This window comes from Aedes albopictus, chromosome 3 (genome assembly GCF_035046485.1).
Source record: "Aedes albopictus strain Foshan chromosome 3, AalbF5, whole genome shotgun sequence".
NCBI classification, from domain to species: domain Eukaryota; kingdom Metazoa; phylum Arthropoda; class Insecta; order Diptera; family Culicidae; genus Aedes; species Aedes albopictus.
Window position 1 is genome coordinate 220,588,773 of NC_085138.1, and position 26,359 is coordinate 220,615,131.

Genomic DNA, 26,359 nt, shown 5'->3' on the forward strand with positions numbered 1-26,359 from the left:
GGATACGATACAGCGGCTGAAGACACGACTCAATCGGACGGCGAATTCGAAGGTTTCAGCGATGCGGAACTGCCGCACCCAGGCGAACCGCGTCGATCCACGCGTCCAACGAAAGGTGTCCCGCCCCAGCGGTTTGCTGACGTCACCGGTGTTACCAAGCACGTTGGCAATGAACCGCAAAGCTACTCCGAAGCGGTCGAAGGTCCCGAAGCGGATGTCTGGCGGGCAGCGATGCAGGAGGAGATAGAAGCTTTTGAGGAAACCGGCACTTGGGAGCTCGTCCCCCTACCTCCCGGGCGCAAGCCGGTAGGCTGTAAATGGACCTACAAAAAGAAGGAAGATGAGTCTGGGCGGGTAGTGCGGCATAAGGCGAGACTGGTCGCGCAGGGATATTCCCAAAAGTTCGGCCAGGATTATGACGAGGTTTTCGCCCCCGTCGTCCGTCAAACGACTCTTCGAACCATCCTCGTATTAGCCAGCCAGCAACAAAAACTAGTCAAGCACCTGGATATAAAAAGCGCCTACCTGTACGCCGACCTAGAAGAGGAGGTGTACATGAAGCAGCCGCCCGGTTTCGACCGAAACAACGGAATGGTATGTCGCCTCAAACGCTGTATATACGGGCTCAAACAGTCTGCTCGAGCTTGGAACCGAAAGATTGACGGAGTGTTGAAGTCTATGGGATTCAAGCCAGCAGACAGCGACATGTGCCTCTACATTCGAAATCGCAACGGGAAACAGACCTACATTCTGATGTACGTTGATGATTTGCTCGTTGTCTGCAACTCCGAGGGCGAGTTCGACGAAATCAGAGGACATCTGCAGGACAAATTCAAGCTTTCCTGCCTCGGCGAGCTCAAACAGTTCCTGGGAATACGCGTCGAAAAAGCCGGCGACCACTACACACTTGACCAGGCCAACTACATCGAAAAGTTGATTCGGCGATTTGGACACGAAGAAGCGAAGCTGTCTAAGGTACCAATCGACCCCGCGTACCTCAAGCAAAAGGAGGAGACGGAACTGCCTACAAATGCCTCGTACCGCAGTTTGGTAGGAAGTTTGCTTTATGTAGCGGTGAATACACGGCCGGATATCTGCGTGGCCGTCTCACTGCTCGGCAGAAAAGTCACCAACCCCACCAACCGAGACTGGACAGAAGCGAAGAGGGTCCTCCGATACCTCAAGGCCACCAAGGATCATCGTCTGCATCTGGGTTCCGGATCCGGCGCAACGGAATGCTTCGTGGACGCCGACTGGGCAGGTGACGAAGGCGACAGGAAGTCACACTCCGGGTACCTTCTGAAGTTCGGCGGCGGACTCGTCGACTGGGGAACACGAAAGCAATCGTGTGTCGCCCTGTCCTCAACGGAGGCCGAATTCGTCGCGCTGGCGGACGGCTGTCAGCAGCTTATGTGGTACCGGAAGTTGCTCAACGACCTGAAGCAAGTGCCACCCAATCCGATAGTCATTTGGGAGGACAATCAGTCGTGCATAAAGATCGTCGAGTCAGAGCGTCTCGAACGGCGCTCTAAGCACATTGACACCAAGTACGCCTACACCAAGGACCTCCAACAGCAGAAAATCATCGAACTCCACTACATGCCTACTGAGCGTATGCAGGCGGACCTCATGACGAAGCCGTTGGACCGAATCAAGTTGGAGAGGCACCGATCTGCCGTCGGCGTCAAGGAACAATCCGAAACGTCGATCTGACAACGTTGAGGAGGAGTGACGGGCTACACAGCCCTGCAGCACCGTTGCAGATTCAACCACATGAATTCTTTCAGTGTAACACATTCACTTTATCTCAATTATCCATACCTATCCACACTCGATGTAACTCACACATACCAACACACACTCTGCTTTGCAATCACTACGAATTATAATAAACGATTATTCTAAAGTGTTTCTTTTATTCTCCACCCGAACTGCTACTCTGCGACAATATCATATATATTAGAAACGCTAATAAAGCGCGTTTCGATTGTTTTCGTTGTTTTAGAAGTTAGTCCTAGTCATTTACCGAAATACACCGAGAGATCATCCGAATTTTGGTCGTGTTTCCCGGAATAATCCGAAGAGAAAATTTATGAAGAGAAATCGATCATTATACGCCTGTATGATACTAAACGCGATATTTGACAATTTGAAAATTGCGAGGATAGTTTCGCAGTGCTGCCAACAATAACTGGACACTTTCTCGGCAGTGTGACTAAACTAGGTAAAGAATACATGAGTTTCGAAATCAAAATGGAAAGTTACCACTTTTCTTGAGAATGATCATACTGAACATGCTACGCAATCTTATCTTGAAATATAAGGTGCAGCGGATGGTACAAAAAGGCTATTGGTAAAATGGTATTGGTTGAACTCCTCTAACACGCAAGGTTATAGTCGATCCGTCAGATTATAACAGGTTAAATTCTGTCCTTGGCAAAGATAAATAGGAAACCATTCTTTTCATAACCCAGTGTAACAAACATTTAAACTATCGGTATGTCGATCAAAACGATCAACGATCAATTCTGACTATACATGTCAATGGTTGCTCCTCCGTGATTGATCTGAACTGGTACCAATTGCACTGAGATCCAACTGAATAAGGGGCTGGGACATTCCACTTATTCTCAAAGTGCAATTTTAGCAGCTCATGCATATTTGATCAATAACGGCGCCGGCCAAGTCCTTATAGTCAGCTGGGAAGGGAAAGGAATGTTAGAGTGTACTGGTTGTTGCTACTAGAGACCGAGAGCACTCTGCGTCCCCACAACCCGCACGGACTGGGGTATTTGTTGTTAGACGGAAAGGATGGGAGATCTGGGAGTCACCGTTGGGTCAGTGATGCGATCCATGGATAGGGGTTATAAGGTGAATAAGGTGAATAAGGTCAAGCGGCACAGCACGCTTTGGTTGCATAACTTATAGGCGTTATATATACGCTGTGCTATGAGTGGAAGTTGGAAGGGAGGGAAACGACTTTTTCAATTCGTTTCTGGTTCTAGCGATGGCTATGAACATATGAATATACATGAGTTGTATATGTAGAGAAGAGAGAGCGTGATAAAGTGGATAGAAAGATACAAAGTAGGATGAAAAGAACGAGCCAGGAATTGAACCCATGACCTTCTGCATACGAATCAGAAGCGGTAGCCACTAGACCACCAAGCCCGTCATTTAAACTATCGGTATGTCTCGAAAACAAATTGTGTTTCTGAGAGATTTTGGGCCGCTGAACCCAAAATAGATTTGTCAAAGCACGTCCCAGTTTTGAACTATTAAGGGCCGATTTCTTCACCTCGGCTTAACCGGTAAGCCAGGCTTACCCATACAGTTAAACCTGGCTTAACGCTTAAGCCAGGGTGAAGAAATCGCCCCTAAGGTTAATTTAAATATTAAGTTCAACCGTTTAAGGCGAAACTGGAAGCATTTTCTCATTTTTTCGGTTTTTGTTTTTTTTATTAAATAACGAAGCAATATTTTCAAAATCGGTTTTCGTGCACATGTAGAGTGTGGATCAAGGAATCTTCTGAATTTTTTTGAGGTGGAAAATGTTTTCCATTTTTGCAAAAACCATTTTTTTGTTCAAAAATGGTTTCTGCAAAAACGAAAAATATTGTCCACTAAAAAAAAAAAAAAGAAGATACCTTGATCCATACTCTACATGTGCACGAAAACCGATTTTGAAAATATTGCTTCGTTATTTAATAAAAAAAATCAAAAACCAAAAAGTGAGGAAATGCTTCCAGTTTCGCCTTAAGGGCGGACGGGACGGTCGAGGAAATATCCGCCATTGCTCTGTTGCTACTAAGATGGTAATCTCAGATTCTACTTCATATAATGGAACAAAAATCTATCATTGTGTATGCTCACTTGCAGTGCATATGCTGATTGTTTTTCAGCCTCATCTGTGCGATAGAAATCGAGATTACCATCTTCAAAATCGCGAGGCAAATTGTTAGAAAGAGAGGGAAGATAGGAAAAATAACACAGCGTCCCGATTCACCTTAAAGAAACCATTTTGCAGCTGCTGAACAATCAACATACGTTGATGACCCGAATGGCAGAACAGATGGCGGCGAGCATACAGGAAAACGTCCAGAACGTTAATCGGAGTTGGTGCTAGATTCCCTCGCGAAAAATATCACCGAGTTCGCGTTCGACCAAACCATGTTTGGTAGCCCCATTTCATCTACAACTCTTGCAAAGTCAACCGCGCTTGTGTCGATTTCAAGCTGCAAGAGCTCAAAGAAGACCAGTCACCCAAGGATGCTGACATTCGAAAATCAACGAGACACAGGACATAACGCTGGAGAAGGTAGTGTAGGAGTGCAAAAGTTTGATCAACTTGAAGAAGGACACCGTACTCATCGGGAGTCAGGCTGCCTCCACATCGGGTGCTGCTGCAATGTATGCTGTTCTAGCGAATTTTCGAAAAGGCAATCGCCGTAAGAAGGAAAAGTTTACGGTCATTTGGCATAATGGACACTTGGCATAATAAAGAAGGCAAATGAAGTTTGGCAAAGCAGCATTCTGTCAAATGAAGGGCCACCGAAAAAGGATATAAAGAACTAGGTGCCCTTAGGGCTTCGGAAGTGTTGACGTCGATAAGGCTGAAATAACCGCCCTTTAATCTTCGACCTGCCCATTGCTTGTCCCTTTGACCCACGGTTGTTCAGTAATTACTCATAGGGTATCGCGCCACTTGGGCGGTGGCTTCTATATTCGTCTGTTTTCCACTATAACTCAGTCAATTTTGAACCAATTGACTTGAAATGTTGTACACGGGTAGATACTATATCTATCTCACCACATTCCAAAAGTTGTGTCAATTGGTTCAAAATTGACTGAGTTATAGTGGAAAACAGACGAATATAGAAGCCACCGCCCAAGTAGCGCGATTCCCTACTCCAACTTGAACAATGCAATGATATAATCCTACGTTATTAAACATACCCCAATTATTTATCTGACATTTATATATTTGTATTAAACTTAACATACCACTGGGATGCAGTAAACCCACACTTCGTGCAAAGCGTCTACCTACATCAATATAACTTTCGACAAATAGTACATACATACCGCTTAAATGCCAACCAAACTTCACGAGACGTTGATTTCGAAGTCGGTCAGGATAAGCTTCTCCGCGTCTTCCAACTTTTCCAGAAACACACGGAAATGCTCGTCTCGGCTGAAACTTTGTACGAATTTGACCAGATATTCTTGCATGTCGCACTGGAACATTGGATTCTGAAGTAGTTCCTGCATCATCTGCTGATCGTCTTGTTCGTCCTCATCTGTAACGATTGTAGGATATTAGGTAGGTATATGAAAAGGCTCTACGCAATGAAAATTCAACCTTCAGCCATGAGCAATGCCGCCAAGTGGAGTGGTTTTCTAACATCTCCTTCGGTGTCCGACTCCTCTGAATCGTCGTTATCGCTTTGCTGTTCGAGTGCTTCTTTGGCCTCTTTAAGGTTGGAGAGTTCGTTTACCAGTAGCTTGAAAATTTTGAGCAGGATGGGGACATCGACCCACTCCTGTTGTGCCTTGGCGGCTGCTGAACGAGTTCTTCGACCCTGCTGAGGATTGATGACCGGTTCCTTGATCATGACCGAGTTAAGCCGTTCATCCTTGGTCGTGACACCGTATTCGAACAACTTGCAAAGAGCCATCGTGCTTACTCTCCGCTCGTATGATCCGTAGAACATATGCTGCCGGCTCAGCCAGTTGGCAAATACGAAGGTCATAGCCGGTTCACCTGTAGGACCAGGAACGGTGCTCAGGAAGTTGAGCACCGCATCCATTTGGACTAGAATAAGGTGTGCGAAGATCATGACCAGGCTCATGATTACGTTCAACGATTCAACCAGCTGCATTTTGCTGATCACAGCTTTCAACAGCAGATCGACATTGTCGCCCAGCAGATTGCCAACCTTAGTGATGATCGTGATCACCAGCCGGCCAATGAAGGCTGCCGTAGATTCGGTGTTCATGGGATTTAGCAGCATAGTCGTCACTTGCATGATGTAGTTCAAACCTTCGCCGTTTTTGTAGCCGCAGATCTGTTCCGGATCGACTGTTAGGAACGCCCTCAGGCATTCCCCTCCGGATTGCATGACCGAGTGATCCTCCGTTCGCAGGATGCAATGCACGGCCGCTGGGAAGGCACTCTCGACCATGATGCCCGAAAGTGGACCTCGAGAGTATTTGACCACCGTGCACAGAATGTCCAGCGCAATGTCCTGCATGGCGGACGTTTGTGCCCCTTCGGAATTGAGGATGCTTATGAGGGTTGGGATTATTTTCTCCTGAAGTGGCACCAGGCACAAGGGGTTTTGCGAGAGGATTTTCAAAATGTCCTGTACCATTTCCAGGATGAAGCGATCATCGTGATATTTGAGGAACATGGCGATAGTGAGGGATACCACCTTGCTCGAAATGGCAGCCGTAACGTTGGCGTCGTACTGTTGGAAAGTGGGAAAGATGCTTTTTATAGAGAACATTTGAAAGCTATGCACTACCTACCGAGATTATGGCCGTCAAAGTTTCCAGTAGTAACCCTTGGACGGTGTTCTGCGATTGACTGAATAGGGGCATAATACATTCGAAGAACTGCTCCAATTTGGGAACAAGGAAAGTTTTGCGCTCGTCGTTACATTCGCGTAGATTCGTGCAGAAACCATAGATTGCTCTACAAACAGAAAGGTAGTGAATACGAACTGACAGCAAAGAATAACACTCTAGATAGCTTACCTAGCAGCTGCAATCTTCAGCACAATGGGCTTTTCTGGCGACATGCTATTGATGGTAATGTCAATAACCTGCTGAAGAGTTGCCTGATCATAGATGTTGCAGTCGCAGTATCGGCTGAATATCCACAAACATCGTCCAAGAAGATACGGTGAAACCTTGAAAAAGTTATATTTAGAAACTACACCTAGCTAATTCGGCATTCTAACTTGGAAGTACCCCGCTTGAAATAACACAAAGAACAGCCAAACGACCGTTATGGTAAATGTGCATTATGCCCAACGGAATTATGCCAAATGGGGTACTCCCTCCAACTTCTACCCTGATAAATTTAAGGCTTACTTTTGTTTCTTTCGCAAGCTATCCACACAAAGAGACAAAATATTACTGCATTACGTCATTCAAGCCTCGCCAGCACTAGCTTACCTGATACTCCATGGTGTTCTTTACAAGATTCATGTACTGAGCCATGTCGAAGTTGCCCTCGTTTTCGACGATCAGATCTTTGAAGGATCCCACCGCCAGCATCGACGCCTCGTACACCTTCCACCAGTGAGGATTTCCGGCATTGCGATCGGCATCCGCCACGGCAATGTGCTTGGTCAGGGCCTCCGACATGCAGGGTAACAGCTTCTGTTCGTACTCCTGACCGATGATGAGCAGCACATCGGTGACGGTGGACCGAATGGTGAAATCGATCCCTTGCTCGTCTTCGTCCTCGACGAACTTTTCCGGATCATCATGCCAGCTTTGTACTTGCTCCTCGGTCATTTGCATGTACAGAATCACAATGTAGATAAGGTCGGTAAGGACGTTCGTAACGGCTCCTTTGTATTTCTTCACTTCAATGATGGTGTGCAGAAATTCGAACGTCTGCAGGATCATCGTAGTGAAGTCTTCGCTTTCGTCGTCGTCTGGAATTATGCGGTCTGAGATGACTTATAGATTCCATCTTAAGAAATATACAAACCTTCAGTATTGCTGACGAATGGATTCTCCTCGGTTTCGTTGACAACGACCTTGATGTAGACATCGGCCATCTGGGTTAACAGCTGCCAGATTGGAGGAAGAATTGTTGCCAGGTACTGGTTGGCGAACTTGGGCATGTCCGAGACCATGTATTTTAGTACTGAAATTGATGAAGATTGATGAGATGAAATAGTCTGTTATTTATTATTGTATTGAGATTGATTCAGTGAAACGGTTTAGGATAAAACAAAAGTCTTTAAAATAGAACAACCGACAACCTCGAAGGAGCGTCCTTCTGGTCTTTTATGTTTTCACTTATGTTAAAACTAAAAGGTTTTTACCGACCGATAGTCTGAGGTATTCCCTTTCAGTGGTAGAAATGAAGAACGTTATAAGTTCACGTCTGGTTATAATCATGCATGCAATCATGTCACAGAACATTCTGAATCTCATTATTTAATTTGAACATTGATTTCTCGAATTGCTTATTAGTCGTTCAACGAAAGGGTTTGTCGTGCTTCGTCGAACGCAGTGTACTTCATGTTCTTCGCAAGTTCGTACCTCATGTAAGGATGGGAAAATCTGCAACGGACACATGAAAAGGATAAGTAAAGGTGGTAGAGCGGAATCACTTTTGACACCAAAGTAGGAGACAGCACTACCTTGCTGCTGGCCACAATGAATGGTCATCGTCGTAGAAATCAAGACCAACAATTGAAAAAGTCACATCAACATTGCGTAAACAAACACGTTTTTGTCGACTTAGGGCCTTCTGGGATCCACCCACGCATCTCACCACCATTAACAGAAAGCTTAATGTTCGCGCTTTCTGTTAGTGGTGGTGAGATGTGTGGGTGGAGTTCAAAAGGCCTCAAGTCGACAGAAACATGTTTGTTTACAAAATGTTGATGCGGCCTTTTCAATTGTTGGTCTTGACATGCCGTCGTAATAACTTTAGGAGGCAATTTGGTGTGCGCCGATAAGCGATTAAATCTCTGTGTTATGAAAATCAGATTGTGGTGGTAGAGAGCACATCAAACTCGAACAAAAACGACGCGAGGGCCATTGAAACGAATGAAATTGCATCAATTCAATATACCTACCTTTAATGATTGCCGTCTTCAGCTGAAAGCTGCTGTGCGGCCCATTGGGCACAGTCAACCCCTCAATCATCTTTTGCATAAACGTCGGCAGCGTTGGATTCAGTATGGTGCTCTGTTCCTGCTTCGACTCGATGTGGGTGTTGATGCTTCGCAGCAGCGAGGTTAAAATTTCCACCGCATAGCTCCGGGTTGACACGCTGTACACGTTTTGGGCCTCGAATATCCGGTACACTTCCGACAGAATCATGGGGCCAACCTCCACGATCTGTTTGTCCAAGTCCAGGGTGAACTCGACCAATACCTTCATGGCACCGTGCACTGAGTTCTCGTTCCCGCTGAGACATTTGACGATGATGTCGAACAGCTCCTGCCAATCGTTAGGCCAATCGTACGAGGCGATGTTGGAAATGGAGTAGGCCACCACGCTGCGGATCTGGTGTGAAGGAAATGGGATTTATTAGGGATTTTTATTTATTTAAGGTTTATGACTGCATCTGGATAAGCTCGAATGATTATGTGCATTATGGACAGAGTCAAATCGACTGGTGCGTTAAATCGTCAGGACCATTTAACAGAGAAGCGACAACACACGTGGCTGGAAACACCTTTCATCGTGATGATCGATGTGCAGAAGCGCCGATCAACGAAATAGTGGGTGGATTGAGGATCAAGGGCCGATCCACGCGCAGCACAGATGATGACAAAGAGGCATTTTACACGCAGTTCGAACGCTAGTATGACCGCTGCCCAAGTCACGACGTGATGATCATCCTAGAAGATCTAAACGTTCAGGTAAGCCAGGGAGAGGAATTCAGACCGTTTGGAAAGTTTCCCAGCCTTATCGTTACATGGAGATCACCACAGCAGACTACGTTCTGAATGATGGATGACATATCTCTGACTTCGACGTTAGGACCTATCGTGGCGCTAACATCGACTCCGACCACCACCTGGTGATGGTCAAACTGGCCTCAAAATCCTCCATAATCAACCAAGCACGATCCCGACGGCCACGTCGGTACAAATAAGGGCGACTGAAGCTACTAAATGTCCCCTCGGCATACGCACACAATCTCGAGGCTGCATTGCTGGATGAAGCCAAACTCTTGAGAATTGAGAGTATCGTTGAAGAGCTAGAGTACAGTTAATGCAGCTAAGCGCATCATCGGTTCGTGGAATGGAGTCAAATTGACGACTGTGTCAATGAGGAGTGTACAGAGAGTTTGGAGCAGAAAGCAACGTGGGCGATTATGCTGCAGCATGGAACCCGGCAAACGTGGAACGTTATAAACAGGAACAAAAGCCTCTTCCGGGAGAAGAAACGCCGCCTATGAGCAGTGGAGTGTGGGATACTCAGTACATTTCGAAAGGGCTTGGTCCCCCAAGCCAATATGTACCTACAAAGTGATGTCCCAGATCATGTTTCGTCACGACAAGTGATGAATGAGTGTCCCGTTGGACAACGGACCAGAAAAAGTGATCAAAAAGCTTTGTTCCGGGTTGATGCGATCACATTTTAATTTCCCTTACACATTTGACCCACTTGAATATGTATTGCAGATTTCGCCCCAAATAATTTGGACCAATTATTGGACTATCACACTATTTTTGGTATCCCTAAAAAGTGTGATAAAAGTGCACAGTTACATCGGATCGTCTCGACGTCTTCGGTGCACTTATTCATTGATTTACAAGGAATAAGTGCACCAAATACTTCAACTCGATCCGACGTGGTCCTGCGCTGGAATCACACTTTGAAGGTATGTGCACACTATTGTGTCAGTCCAATTTGGGGTGAAGTCAGCAATATACAGTGGAAAATAAGTGCTCACTTTGCTCCACCCTCCACCTATAGGTATACCCTTATCGTTCCCTTTAAAGAATGATTCTCTCTCACCTTGCTGTTCGGGTCATACAGCCCTTGTGGCAGAATGGTTTTGATGGCAATCTTTGCTTCGTTGTTCACCAGCAGAGCGCCATTCGATGATTGCCCTTCTTCGCCATCGTCCGCCCAACAGTCCTCAACATACTGCTTGAGCATCACAGATGCAAGCTGCCGGAGGGCCAGTTCCAGATTTTGGTTGATGGTGATTTCCGCTAAATAAACGCCATAGCCTGAAATGATATTCGGTTGAATCTTCGAATTACATGAGCAATATCCTGATTATCATCTTACCTTCGGTGTACTTCAGCTGGGCCAGTCTTTCCTCTGCCTGCCGCCGGATATCGCCATCGGGGTTGAGAATTTTCTGCAGTTCCTCGAACATTGCCTGCTTGATAAGATCCGCGTTTTGGGCCATATTTGCAGCTGTTTATGAGTGATGCTGAACGACACAAACTGCGATATTTATGACCGATTTTCGCCCAAATCCGCCCAAAAAATTTTTGCACAAAAATACGCAAAGCACGACACGCGAAATTCGCGGGTTAATCTCGGCCCCGCAATCGCAGATGTGCACATGACATTCCAATTGGATTTTCGGCTGTCAAAACAATGCACCGAGAAAAAAATTCTACACAAATTTGCCGCCGGAAAATATTTCTACTCATTTAGTCGATGAGTAAATAAATAACGACAACTCAGTTTCGTCTACCGCAAAGAATTATTGACGAAAACTGAGTAAGCTCGCGTGATGACAATGAGGTGCTTCAACTCAGTTCGTCGCGTTCGTTATCGGTACTCATTTTTCGAGTAAAGGATGAGCGAAACGTCAGATCCGTAGATGGACGAACAACACAACAAAGGTTTGCTTGTGGCGAACAGCAGCGGCTTCGTGAAAGTATCCTTTTTTATAGGATAGTGGACGTATTTTGACCCGGGGCAAATATTTTGGCCCACCTTGGAAATTTTATTGCATTTATCATATAAGCCCAGTTTCGTGTTCAAAAGATCGCTCAAGAAATTTATTGACCGATTGTTGACAGAATTTTTCTACAGTGACTGTCATTTGAATTGTAATTTCTCCGCAACTGCGTACTGCGATCGAAGAAAAACGGAATGCATCAAGACAGGCCGAGAAATTCCTTTTGAACTGGAAACAGCCCTACACTGAAATGAAAACTCCATTGGTTTTTATGTGCACAAAGCAGATAAAAGTGAATCGGTGGCTCAAATCCTCATTTTATGTGCGGCAGTTAGATTTTAAAGTGTTTGCATTAAATATAATTTGGTTGCACATATTTTTCATATGCAGAGCTATAAATTCAAAGAATGGTACATTTACAACCTATGTTAACTGAATATAAATTTTGAGTGCATCGATTAATATTTCAAAACGTTTAAAACATTTCATTAACGGAAAAATGATGGAGCAAAAAGGAAGACTTTTATTGCTGGCTATTGCTATTCCAAGTCTCCCGGTCGAATTCCTGCAGTTTTGTTTAAGGTACCGTATTTTAGTCATTTTGTAACGTAATAATGATCAAAATATGCAAACAGATCGAGGTTACGACGCGGCAAAGTGCGGTGAAATCTATCAGCCAATTTTTGCTTGGATACAGGAGCGCGTAAGTATTTATTACTTTGTGGTTGATAAAATAACATTTGATTTAAATGAACGATTTCTTTCAGGGGTTTGATATTATCAGCTTTGCTCAAGTGGAGGTGCTGATCGTAAAGCAAATACGCTGAAGCGGATTACGCTTTTGGTAGCAGATCCAGTGGCGCGTCGCACCACCGAAGTCTTCCGGAGAAAAAGCTCAGGCCTGAAGAAGCCCAAAGGATCAGTGATTCCCCACCGAAAAATGCTTTTGGAAAGATCCAAGTAATCAATATAGTTTCCAAATCTGATTCCAAATACATTTTTTCATCATAAGATAATGAGTCTAAATTATTTTATTTCTAGAAAATCACATATAGTATTTATTTGTGATGCATATTAAATGCAATAGTTTGACCTTTAAAATGAAAAAGTACAGACCTTTATTATTTATGTGCATTGCATGTGGAAATTAAGATGGGCTAGAAATCTGGTTCTATGTGCAAGGCCAGTGAAATTTATGTGCAAAGCTTGATTGCAAAAATCTATGTGCGCGGCATATAGAAACTAGATGCGGATTATTTTTAGTGTACAAAATCTTGGTAAGTTTGAATTAGGAGTTTCGATATGGTTTATTTTGAGTTTAAATTTAAAACTGTGATGGGTAGAATTTTTACCGCGATCAAATCAAACAGAAACTATTTACTTTTACCAACTTGCTCACAACTGTCACTATTTGACGCCTTTCTACACAGAAAAAACTGTTGTGCAATATTACATATGAACTGCAGCAACCCGATCAATCCGTCGGTTGCATGAATATTACACAAGACGATGTATACACCAAATTTTGAATTTCTCATCCAGCAAAATGAATTGCTGAGACGCAACCAGCAAATTCTAGTTTACTGAAACATCTGTAATGGTAACTGATAAATCAGCAATGACTTTAATTGCTGAATCAACAGCAAATCAGTTGTCAAACACTTGTAGTTTTTCGGAAATAATGTTGCGCACTCCTCCTCTCCTCAACAATGGATCACCATGAATTCAAAGGAATTCAGACAAAAAAGCCCCTTGCAATTCGAAATGTAAGACATCGCATCCGTTAGGGATATTTCCAGCCTTTGATCATTGATGGATTGCTGGAAATGGTTGAATAAACCATTTAGTTATAAAACAAGACAAATTTTAAAAATATTTGGAAAAAAAAAACAAAAAAATTCAGCCGAAGCTGAGCGCGGACAAAATTGCTGGTCAACCAGCAAAATATGCTGTCAGTACACACTGCTGAAGATTCAGCAAAAATATTTTGCTGGATGGATTGCTGTAATTACAGCTTGTCAAAAACCAGCAAAATTTTGCTGGTTTTCAGCGAAATAAAAATAGTGTGTACACATAAGAACAAAAGATTTTACATCAAAATGATGTAATCGTACATAGAAATCGTGATTACATTGATTATTTAGTACATCGGAATGTGTTACATCGGGCGGGTTGCATTTATTTTTTGCTGTGTAGGTTGTTTCAGAAAAGACCGAACAACATAAAGAAAAACAAAAAAAATAATGAATTTGCTCGATATCAAACTAACCTAAATTTGGGTTAGTTTGTAGCTCAGTGTAGCTATTCGGTATTAAGGCTGTCGGCACAACGTTCCACAACCGGCAACTAAGCTGACGACAGCTTCATTTGTTGCCATTTTTCGGTCGCGAATCTTTCGGAATTTGTTTACGTGCGCGTACGCTTCGCAGTTCCTTCGGGGTGCACGTTTGAGCAGATTCTGTCTGTGATTTTTAGTGTTTTAAAGTGATTTCAAAACTATTGTGCTTGTGTAGTGAGTTATACGGCCGACAACAATTGGATTCAGGAATATGGCATGCAAATATCCAGACAGGTATGTATCGAACGCATTTTCGGGAGGCGGGATCAATAATGTAAACACGCGTGAATTTTTCTGTTTCAGATGGCTCGACTACTCCAGTATCGGCGCCCAGGTCGAAGGAACGCAGTTCATAGCCCTGAAGGTTCCACTGGCAGAGGTAAGTGATACATTCTTTTAGTTGTAACTAGTAACAAAAATTAAACTAGATTTTGTAACTATCAAAGTACCTACATCTGTTTACCTTCTTGACATCCATCGCGCATGGATTTCACTTTAGACTGGTTCAGAATTATCAATGAATTTTGCAGTCGATTAATCAGCAAATGAAGTCAGGAGGTGCGACACAAGTTTTCACAACCCAAAAAAGCAGAAACATCCCATAAAAAGTCGGCATTACCACTTAAAAATGGCAAAGCTTTTGCGTTTTTTTTTTGGGACATTTCGGTTGGGTGTTGTGCCCCAGATTAATGGAGTTAATTTTTTATGCAATCCACTTTATAAACGAAACTTTTATGTTTATGACAAGTTGCTTTAAAAGTTTCATGTGAACTTTTCTGGATATTTCGACACTGTGCTGTCGCGTGGTTCTCAGCGCTATCAACACACGTGGCTCTCAGCGATACCAACGCAACGCGGCAAGCCGTGGACCTATCGGGTGGCAACCTTCTGCTTAGTTACTAAACTTGTTGATTAGAAATAAAGAACCATTCTGTATTTTACCGTCATAGAAAAAGGACGTTTTCTTAATTGTTCCAATACAGAACAATTGGCGACGAAAGGAGTTCAAACCTACGTATTATGAAGATGGAAGGTTACGGTCCGCCAAGATTTGCCCTGGGAGATCAATGGGAGATGTACCAGGAACGTTTGGAGCAGTACTTCGTTGCGGTTGATTTGGAAGAGGAGCGTAAATCCGCTGTACTCCTAACATCGATTTCGCTTGAGGTATACCAGACGGTGAAGAATATTTGTTACCCTGCCAAACCAAACACCAAGACGTACGACGAGCTGTGTGGATTGCTGAAAGGAAGATTTTGTGCGACGGTTGTTACTTATCGGGAGAGAGCTTTGTTCTACCGGGCGCGGCAAGAACCAGACGAGAGCGTTTTGGAATGGCATGTGCGGTTGAAGAGGCTGTCGCTGAACTGTGAATTCGGCGAACATTTGGATCACGCTTTGAAGGACATTTTTGTCACGGGACTTCGACCTGGACCGATTTTTGAAAGATTGTGCGAAGAGGATGACGCGGTTTCGTTGGAGGATTTGCTCAAAATAGCGTCGAAACGTGAAGCTACATTGAAGAATCGAGCGGTCCTGGAGGTGAACAAGATTGTTGAGAAGAAACCCAATTACGTTCCGAAATCATTCAAGAAAACTGGATCTGCTACGTGTTACGCCTGCGGTAAAGCCAATCATGATTTCCGCAGCTGTCAGTACCGAAGTTATGTCTGCAAGATCTGCAAAGAAAAGGGACATATCGCCGTGGTCTGTCCAAGGAAGACGAAGGAAAACCTCGGACGAAAGGATAAAACCGTGAACCATTTGGAAATCAACAACATGGCGTACAGTGACCCTTATTGCGTGAGTATTAGCGTGAATGGAAGGAACACGAAGTTTGAGGTGGACACTGGATCACCAATTACCGTTATCTCGGAGGAATTTTATGAGTCTCAGTTTGGAGAATTTCCCCTACGCCCGTTCCAAGGGAAGCTGGTATTCTATACTGGCGGTGAAGCTACACCAAGAGGAGCATTCGATGCAGTATTGAAGTATCAAGGCGTACAAGCGGTTGGTCAAGTTGTGGTGGTTGAAGGAGGAAGGAACCCTCTGATCGGAAGAGATTTCATTGGCGACTTGCTGAAAATCAAATTTAACAAAATCGATGCTGAACAAACGGAGAATTTGGAAGAGCGGCTGAAACCAGTGCTGAACCGTTACGAAGACTTGTTTGACGATTCTTTGGGCTGCTACAAGTATTCGAAAGTTAGTCTGCAGCTAAAGCCAGATGCCGTTCCGAAGTTTGTGAAGCCAAGGAAAATTCCGATTTCGTTCCAACCAAAAGTTGAAGAAGAACTGGAAAAGCTCGAGAAAACCGGTATCATTTCGAAAGCTGAGAATGCTGATTGGGGAACGCCATTGGTTCCGGTATTGAAGAAGGACAATTCGATCCGGTTGTGTGCTGATTACCGTGTAACAGTGAATCCGTTTCTGGAAGACAAACGTTACCCTATGCCTGTGGCCGAAGACATTTTTGCCAAACTCAACGGAGGAAAGTTCTTTTCGAAACTCGACCTGAAATCAGCATACAATCAACTTCTGCTTGACGAAGAGTCGAAGAAGATGTTGGCTTGGAGCACGCATAAAGGAATCTACTATCTCCATCCACGATGTGTCCCAAAAATTGGAGTCGTTGCTTGAAAAATTCACATTTACCTTTGTTGAGCCGGAATCCAGCATCCCAAAGCTTCTCTAATACTATGTGAACAGATTGCCGTTTGGAACAAAACCTGCTTGTGCTATTTTTCAAGAGATCCTGGAGAGGCTATTGCAAGATTGCCCTGGATGTGTCAACTTTCTGGATGATGTGCTGGTGACCGGAGCAACTATCGAGGAACACCTGAACAATCTGTCGAGAGTATTAGAGAAGCTTTGGGATGCTGGATTCCGGCTCAACAAAGGTAAATGTGAATTTTTCAAGCAACGACTCCAATTTTTGGGACACATCGTGGATGGAGACGGTCTTCACAAAGATCCGGAGAAAGTTCGAGCGATTATGGATGTGGCGAGACCAGCAAACGTGAAACTACTACGAGAATTTCTTGGAATGGTTACGTACTACTCGAAGTTCATTCCGAACGTATCAGCTACACTTAGCCCATTGTACCGGCTGTTGAAGAAGGATGTGAACTATGAATGGACTTCCGACTGCGAGACTGCGTTCCAGGATATCAAGCTGAAGATTTGCTCGGACAACGTGTTGATTCCATACAATCCTGATTGGCCGGTAGTATTAGTTACGGATGCTTCTGGCAAAGGCATTGGTGCTGCGCTGTTTCAAGTGTGTCCAGATGGAAATCAAAGACCAGTGACTTTTATTTCAAGAGTACTGAAAAACCACGAGAAGGAATACTCTCCGCTGGATATGGAAGCTTTGGCTGTGTATTACGCTGTTCGAAGGTTGAGCGGTTATCTACTTGGACGAAATTTTACGATTTGGACCGATCATCAACCGTTAGTATCACTTTTTGGACGAAAAGGCATTCCGGATATGGTGTTCGGCAAGCTGCAGCGCTGGGCAGTGTTCCTGGCCAATTATGATTACGAGATCAAATACATCAAAGGAGTCAGCAACAAGGTGGCCGATTTTCTATCAAGATCTCCGGTGTTGTGCTGTGAAGACGACGATATTAACGATGAAGAAGCGATGTACCTGCAGTTCATAGAATTCGAAACAAGATCGTTGGTAGAACGGAAGCAGTTAATTGTTGAAACTCGACGAGATCCTGCCCTGAGTCGTGTTGTGAACTACGTCAAGACTGGATGGCCAACCAATGTACAAGACCCAGAGTTGAAGAAGTTCTTCGTCCGCAGAACAGAGCTAATCGTGGAAGAGGAAGTACTGATGTGGGGTTACCGTATCGTGGCACCTGCGAAACTTCGGACGTTCCTGCTTCAAGAATTGCACTCAACGCATATGGGGATCGTCAAGATGAAGTCGTTGGCGAGGAATTATTTCTGGTGGCCTAGCATCGACAAGGATATTGAAGACTTGGGTAAGCGATGTGAACAATGTATCCAGTTCCGGCCTGAATCGGGGAATGTGCCGATTTCTCCATGGAAGCTATGTTCCCGGCCATTCGAGCGAGTTCACATAGATCATCTGTTTTTGAAGAATAAGAACTTCCTGATCATAACGGATAGCTACTCCAAATGGGTGGAAGTTTATTTGGTGAGTTCGTTGACGACTAAAGAGACCATTGAGAAGCTGGAGGATTGTTTTGGACGATTCGGAAATTGCGATGTTCTGGTGTCGGATAATGGAAGATCGTTTACTGCGGCCGAATTTCAAGAATTTTGCAAGGAGAAAGGAATACGACATCTGACTTCAGCACCTTACAGTCCCTGTTCAAATGGTGCGGCTGAAAATGCGGTGAAGACTTTCAAGTATGCTTTGAAAAAGATGCTAACTGATAGTAATAGTCGTGGTAAGTCACTTTCTTCAATGATGAACCATTACCTTCAAATGTATCGAGCGACGCCGCATTGTACAACGAACGAGACCCCATTTAAACTAATGTTTGGACGTGAAATGAGGACTAGATTTGATACCTTGCGAAAGGACAACGTTGTGAAACATGCTGTGAAGACATGGAAGCATAACGAAAACAAGAAAGATACCTGTTTTGCTGTTGGCGAATCGGTTTATGCGAGGGACTATCGAGATCCTGACAGACAGCGATGGATTAAAGCGACGATTTCAAGAAGGAAAAGCCAAAATATTTACGAGTGTGCTGCTGCTGAGCTGGGTACGATTACACGAAGAACCCATCAACTGCTGAAATACGATTATGACGATTATGAGGACGATAACAGCGGGGGAAGAGATCCGGTTGCAGATGATGATCATGAGCCTGTTCCGGACGATGAATATCAATCGGCAGAAGATGATGCATTCGATGATTCCGTTCCAGTTCAACAACAACGCGGCTACTATCGTGATGATGGAATATACGTTTCAAGAAGCAACCGAATGGTTCGCGCTCCAGACCGGTTCTAGCTTACGGGGGAGATGTGCTGTCGCGTGGTTCTCAGCGCTATCAACACACGTGGCTCTCAGCGATACCAACGCAACGCGGCAAGCCGTGGACCTATCGGGTGGCAACCTTCTGCTTAGTTACTAAACTTGTTGATTAGAAATAAAGAACCATTCTGTATTTTACCGTCATAGAAAAAGGACGTTTTCTTAATTGTTCCAATACAGAACAGACACAAAACTTTTTTCTGATCTCGGAGGTGCGCAACTATCTGTTAGATCTATAAAGGGCTGTCTTCAAGGAGGAGTACTATCGCTCTTACTGTGGTCTTTGGTAGTGAACGAACTCCTTAAAAAGCTAATAAATCAAGGTTTTGACGTGATAGAATACGCAGATGATGTGGTACTTTTGGTACGTAGGAAATATGATACTACGATTAGAATCAGCTTCAACATGCGCTGAATGTTACTCTCAAATGGTGTAGGAAAGAGGGGTTAAGCGTAAACCCTTCTAAAACTGTTATCGTTCCCTTTACTATAGACACTATAGATTCCATTTACTCGCGGAGACATGGTTGAGCAATACGATTTTAGTGTGTTTTGCCGTGAATTTAGAGTGTACCGAGCGAATATGACGTCACGCAATCCATTGTCATTATTGAAATCGTGACGTCATGCTCGTTTGGCTACACGAACTGACAGTTCGTTTGGCTACAGTTGTCTTCGCCTCCGCGAGTCTATGGAATCTATAGTGTCTATACCCTTTACTAGAAGGAAAAAATTACATCTTACCCAACCTTCTTTAGATGGAGTTCAAGTTCAGCTCTCGGAAAAAGTTAAACATCTCGGTGTAACTTTGGATGAAAGACTGAATTGGAATTCTCATCTAAACAAGGTAGTAACGAAGGGTACAAATGCCCTTTGGGTTTGCAATACCGTCTACCCCCGTTGGTTTGACCTCATCTAATCTGAACACTTTTTAATTTGACCCCCTCTAATCTGCACATCGTTCAAACTAAAAATGGTTCAAACGTCATTCTGCTCATGGAACGGAGTGAAACGGAACGCAGAATCAAAACAAAACAGCAAAAAGGGTTGCCATCAGTGTGTTTTTCGATGCCCACAGGGTTACTAGAAGTTCAAATTAAAAAATGAACCCCGTTGCTTTGCATGAGGTGTCGTTCAAACCAACGGGGGTAGACGGTAAAGCTTTATGGAAAACCTGGGTGTTTACAACTACGATAATGATCAGATGATCGTTTGCCGGGAATATGGGCCGTCAGCAACCAGGGATGTCGCCACGGGATCGGTTTCGTTCTTGCCGGGGATGACGGTCCGTAATCTTGCAGGTTAAGAGTTTGTTGGTTTTGTTTTCGGGGACAATTGTTCGGGTAAGGTTCTTTCTTATTCAGGTTTGGGATAGTTTCTCTAGCTTCTGGTCCTCGTGAAAGTTTTTGAAGTTATGACGGTTTTCGCATCGCCATCTACGTTTTTCAATCGTCACATTATAACCTCGTTGCTATCCGCAACATTCTCCGGGGCCGGAACAGATACGGCCTTGAGTAAAATAATTTTGCTAACTGGTCGAGTAAACGTAGATTTTGAAGTTCTTACTACAACAGTTCGAATTCTACCATCCGGTCCACGAATCACCTTTTCGATCAGACCTTTAGGCCAACATCCTCCATGCATTGTTTCGTCAATAATCATTACGAAATCTCCGGATTTATATTCATGAAAGTTCCGATTATCCTGCCATTTTTGTGGTTTCAATAATTCTGGCCGATAGGCCGAAACCCATTTTCGCCAGAAACGGTCAGCAAATATTTGCGCATGCTTGTAAGCTGCAAGCTGCTCTACTGCATATGATTGTTTCTTCCGAGTAACAACATATGTGGATTTATGGGTTCTGGCTCTTGCGGACCATCGGAGACTTCTGTTAGCGGTCGATTGTTGATAATGTTCATAATTCCACAACGTTGTTCTATGAACTAAGTCGGTGGGATGTCTTTCCTTTAACATAGCGCGCATCCCCGTCTTGACTAAATGCACTAAACGTTCCCAGCAGCCTCCAAAGTGAAGCGCACCTGGTGGATTGAAAACCCATTCTACGCCTCTGACACTGAATGTTTCCACAAGACTCTTGAGTTCTTGATTGGCTCTCGAAAAATTTGTTCCATTGTCTGGCAGAATCTTCTGAAGGACACCCCGAACCGCCATGAAACCACAGGATAGAACCACTTCCAAATGAATCGCTCGACTGATCATGCAGGTGAATAAAACAACCCAGCGTTTCTCGATCCGCCTTTCAACCTTCACTACCAATGGGCCAAAATAATCAATTCCAGTATGCCTAAAGGGAAACACAAAAGGAGTAGTCCGTACGACAGGCAAGTTACCCATTTGTGCAACTTTGGATTTCCACGCAACTCTCTGCATTTTACACAAGCATTTCCAAATTTTTTAGCTTGAGACCGGATTTTTAAAATACGATGTCGTTGTTTCAAGTTATTGATGATTGTTTCTAAACCTTGGTGAGCGTTTGCGTTGTGGAATGTCCTAATCAGCAAATTTGTGAAAGTGTGGTTGTCTGGTATTTAATATAACAGGATTATTGACTGCAAACGGCTTACTATCGTCTTGTATCCGTCCTTTCATCCTGACTCCATCGAACAAAACGGGAGAGTATGTGTAAAAACGGCTTGATTTCTTTACTTGTTCTCAAACTGTTGATTTAATCCAGAAAAACTTCCATTTGAACTGTTCTGCACCATAGATTTCGTGCTTCTTCCATATCTAGTCAGAGAATCTTCGAATGTCAGGCATGGTGATGGTGTCTCAAGATATCTGGACAACGCAACCACTCATTCAAGTTTGCAAATTTGGAGGATTTGGTTGCAAGGTCTGCAAAATTTAAAACTGAAAGGATCCATTTCCACATTACACGGCCATAATACGTTCTTCTTGATCTTGGAAATTCTTGATCCTACGAAGACAGTTAGTTTCTCCTTCGCGCAAAGCCATGCCAAGCATATCTTAGAGTCTGTCCAGAAGTAGGTAGAAGATACCTCTATTTCCAATTTGTTTGTATCACCTTCATCATTTGGCTGGAAAGCACACATCCTTGTAGCTCAAGCCTTGGAACAGTTTGAGACTTGAGAGGAGCTACACGTGACTTGTCTAGAACCAACGCAACGTGTGATTTGTCTGGGCACCGATGAACCATGTAAATTACACTTGCAAATGCTTTATCGTTTGCATCTGAAAAAGCATGTAGTTCCACGCGGTGAAACAAGGGCTGTTCCGGGAAATAGTACCTTGGAATTCGAATTTCTTTCAACTGTGCAGTTTGTTGAAGCCATCCCATCCATTTTGAAACCAATCCATCAGGAATTTTGTCATCCCACGCGATTTGCAGGCGCCACATGTCTTGAAACATAGGATGATAGGAGATAGTACATTCAACGGGTCAAAAATACCCATCATGAACTGCAACAGCTGCCTCTTAGTGTGAATATTAGTTCCAGAACGCAGAGCTTCGTCAAGCTTCGGGAAATTCAACGGAAAAACAAATTCATCGGTAGGGTCACGTTTTATCAGATCGACAGTTGCGGCGCGAATGGTCCTGCTTCAAACATATGTAACACACTTTACACGATCTTGCTGAAGAACGGCGTTACTCAACGGAAAGTTTGGCAAACTTTTCACACTTGACGAGACATCGGAAGTCGTACCTGCCGGGGGAGACGGGCCGTCAGCAACCAGGGATGTCGCCACGGGATCGAAAGTCGTATTTGCCGGGATTATGGGCCGTCAGCAACCAGGAATGTCGCCACCGGATCGAATTTCGTACCTGCCGGGGGAGACGGTCGTCAGCAACCAGGGATGTCGCCACGGGATCGGAAGTCGTACTTGCCGGAAATATGGGCCGTCAGCAACCAGGAATGTCGTCACGGGATCGGAAGTAATCCGTAATCTTGCAGGTTATGGGTTTGTTGGTTTCGTTTTCGGGGACAAATATTCGGGTAAGGTTTTCCTTCTTATTCAGGTTTGGGATAGTTTCTCTAGCTTCTGTTTCTCGTGAAAGTTTTTGAAGTTATGACGGTTTTCGCAACGCCACCTATGTTTTTTATTCGTTACATCATAACCTAGTTGTTATCCGCAACACTGGGGGCTGAGACCAAACATGACAAACTGGATTTATGCAGCAATAGTCCGGCCAAAAGTTACATATGCTTCACTTGTATGGTGTAACCGCTCGAAAGAAGTAAAGCAAGCTTCAAAGATTTGCATGTACATATATCAATTACAGGGGCAATGAAAAGCACACCATCGGTTGCATTAGATACCCTTCTCAATATGTTGCCATTGCACCAATTCGTTCAACTGCAAGCGGCAAAAAATGCCCTGCAGTTTCTGCGTCACAACAAACTGTTAGAAGGTGATCTAGTAGGAAATTTGAAGACTTATAGTAGGAAATTTGAAGACTTCAATTTAAACTCAAATTAAAAAAGTAGAGGTTGGATGATTACGAAGACCAACTATGATGTTTAATGTGGTTAAACCAAGCCGCTATATTTGGGATTCTGGTGGGCCAAGCTTATGTCCAGGTTCTATTGTATAACTTATGTGGATCGACTGAAAATCTTAACTGTGAACTTTTAGTGGCTACGCAGTCTTTATTCTATTCTTGAAACGGGTTTATTATTTACCCAACGTTGCGGTACTTAGGGATGGTACCTTCATCAGGGGGAAAATAATGCTATCGTTTTGTTTCGGCTAACTATAACTGTCTTGACTATAATTGTTTGGTACGTGACTTGATAACACTACGGTGAACTTTGGTGGACTCAAGTCATGTACCAAACAATTGGGTTTTTAAATTAAGAAAAATGTATCAATTTTTTGATTTTATACGAAAGAGCACCTTTTTCTGAGCCACTATGATTTTTTTCAGATTTATTGAACTTTATTTTGGTACCTTAAATCAATTTCAAAGAGATTTTTTGAAATCACCTTTTGACAGCTGGGCTACTGCTTGACAGCTCCCCCCAGTACAAAATGCGACGAGGGGTGTTTCGACAAATCGCTCCCATACAAACTTCAAATTGATTTTTAAATAGGTTCCCGGGCACCAAAATTCATGAAAATTTGGATTTCGGCTCAGTTTCGCATGCAGATTCAGAATATGGAATTATCTCAACACCGCTAAAGAAGCCAATTATAGTCAAGACAGTTATAGTTAGCCGAAACACTAGAGACAAAACGAGAACATTATTTTCCCCCTGATGAAGGCACCATCCCTAAGTGCCGAAACGTTGGGTAAATAATAAACCCGTTTCAAGAAAAAGACTGCGTAGCCACTAAAATTTCACAGTTCTATTGTATTTTATACTGATGGGTCTAAGATGGGGGAAAATACCTACTGGTGCTGGAGTTTTTGGCCCAGGTATGTAGTCCCACTGTGTTTCAAGCAAAGATTCAAGCCATATTAGAGTGTGCTAATACTTGCCTGAGGAGAAAATACAAATTTGCAAACATCTGCATCTTCTCAGACAGTCAAGCTGCTCTAAATGCGCTAAGGGCATTTACGTGTCAGCCCAAGCTAGTGTGGAATGCATTCTTCCTCTGAAGCAGTTGGCCAGTAGGAACGAAGTAACATTATACTGGGTGCCCGACCATTGTGGAATTCAGGGAAATGAAAACGCCGACAATCTAGCCGGACAGGATGCAGCATCGAGATTCGTAGGCCCTGAACCATTCTGTGGAGTTCATGAGTGTACTCTTGGGATGAAACTAAAAATATGGAAAATATCTATGGTAGAAACCTATTGGAATGCCACGAATACATCCAGGCAAGCAAAAAGACTTATAAGACCTAGTGCAGCAAAAGCCAGGGCCATACTAAATTTAAACAAGAGAGACCTGAGGGTAATAACGGGCCTGATGACCGGTCACTGCTCCAGTAGATACCATCTACACAAGATTGGAAAAATCCAATCATCTGAGCGTCGTTTTTGCCAAGGTGAAAACGAAACCGCTTAACAATTACTCTGCAGATATGGAGAGCTGTCCAATCAAAGGTTATCAATATTTGGAAAAGGGTTATTAGAGCCCTTTGAAGTTTGACAAAGTAATCCTAACAGGGTAATAGACTTTATAAAACAAGTTGTGCCTAGTTGGGATCGAGGGCTATATCAACCAATGTCCATCACAGCTCAATTGTGACAGGATAATCGATTAGCACCAAATTAAATATGGGTCATACCACAATAATCCTAAATAATGGACGCTGTGGTTAAAAGGCTCTACAGAAGTAGAAGTGATCCAAAATTGGTACTTCAATCCGTTATTTGATCGGATACACCATAAGAATGTTAGTATGTTTATTTCCACAAAACGTGTTTCTTATCGTTTCAGAGAGCGAGTAATGGCGCTTAAGCCTAGGCTTGTTAGCCAGGACACATGGTCCAAATGCCTGTGCCTCATCCCTGAAGCAAAAAGGCCCATGGAGTGATAAAATCTCTTAGCTACGTCACTTCCAACGTTGGTGTTTAAATATACTAAAACACTTACACTCACAGCAACACATTTACATGAGCTACTCAAATACACTTACACAATTTGAATCTTTCCGCATCACTCGCTCATAGTGAATCCCCAATCAACCCATTCCAAATATCTAACTCCTTGGCACTTATGAGGGTGTCGGTGAGTCGCTGACCTCTTGTAAAGTAGGTGTCATATCATCACATCCTTTCATATCCTCGTAACGGAGAAGATGGGCGTGGCCGGCAATGGAAGTTTTCATGTCTTTTTTACTTGAACCTCTGATTGGATAGCTGTTCCTTCCCAAATAGCATTCCATAAGCAACTAGAACAGGAGTACTAAAGTTTTAACATGACAACTTCCAGTATGCAATCTACGAATTACTCCGTTACCACGCAACGCAACGCACCAGAGTTAGTACGTTTAACAATTACAACAAACGAAAACAAGTTGCTAAATGCATCGAGCCTCATCGGCACGGGAAACCCCCGGACGCCGTCACAAACTATACCTCGTGACCTCAAATGTTCAGCTCTTCTGTAATTAGTCAATAATGGTCGGAGTCATGTAAAGGTAAATAGGTCCATCTTATGCACGCACAAACATCGGAACGGCTTGGTTGACATTCCGCGTAGTTTTTTTTTTCTTCTCTTCTACTAAATCTGCACCATTGTAGTTTCGTTTGAGCCGCCTGTGAGAGTGAAAACGTCTCCGAAAAAGAAAACATTTGCATTGGCCGTGCCCGCGGCTAGGCTATGAGGGCTGTTGTAGCACGCCCCTTTTCAAGCGGTTCGCGCTTGCTCGTTGGATATCGGCTGATACCAACAAGGTGCGTTGGCATGTGGTCGAATGGCGTTTGCTCGA

At 43.7% G+C, this 26,359-nt stretch overlaps 2 protein-coding genes across 5 annotated transcripts in view; one reads left to right on the top strand and one right to left on the bottom strand.

Annotated features, from left to right (window-relative positions):
• Positions 1–4,961: 4,961 nt before the first annotated feature.
• Positions 4,962–11,289, bottom strand: LOC109417153 (importin-9). 4 transcript variants are annotated; one of them, XM_062858995.1, is made up of 10 exons: positions 11,005–11,289; positions 10,726–10,943; positions 8,829–9,261; positions 7,727–7,885; positions 7,183–7,685; positions 7,099–7,116; positions 6,760–6,914; positions 6,532–6,697; positions 5,363–6,470; positions 4,962–5,300 (listed from the first exon to the last, which is right to left on the bottom strand). In XM_062858995.1, exons 1-10 carry the CDS (start codon positions 11,126–11,128, stop codon positions 5,107–5,109), a joined length of 3,078 nt encoding a protein of 1,025 aa, XP_062714979.1. In that variant the 5' UTR covers positions 11,129–11,289; the 3' UTR covers positions 4,962–5,106. The 4 variants fall into 4 exon arrangements, with proteins under 4 accessions (XP_062714979.1, XP_062714980.1, XP_062714981.1 ...); XM_062858996.1 differs by having other exon boundaries at positions 7,183–7,670; positions 11,005–11,288; XM_062858997.1 differs by lacking the exon at positions 7,099–7,116 and having other exon boundaries at positions 11,005–11,288.
• Positions 11,290–13,998: 2,709 nt separating this feature from the next.
• LOC109411968 (RNA/RNP complex-1-interacting phosphatase) overlaps positions 13,999–26,359 on the top strand; it is a 77,254-nt gene continuing 64,893 nt past the window's right edge. The window contains exons 1-2 of the mRNA XM_019685633.3: positions 13,999–14,204; positions 14,274–14,349. Coding sequence (XP_019541178.3) covers positions 14,182–14,204; positions 14,274–14,349 — 99 coding nt within the window. The 5' untranslated portion in view covers positions 13,999–14,181. The remainder of the gene's footprint in view (positions 14,205–14,273; positions 14,350–26,359) is intronic.

Coding starts and splice junctions, on each gene's coding strand:
- LOC109417153 (XM_062858995.1), bottom strand. CDS start 11,128: ATGGCCCAAAACGCGGATCTTATCAAGCAGGCAATGTTCGAGGAACTG. Junction 7,686..7,726: donor ATTCGTCAGCAATACTGAAG/GTTTGTATATTT, acceptor AAGTCATCTCAG/ACCGCATAATTCCAGACGAC. Junction 6,471..6,531: donor CTTTGACGGCCATAATCTCG/GTAGGTAGTGCA, acceptor ACTTTCCAACAG/TACGACGCCAACGTTACGGC.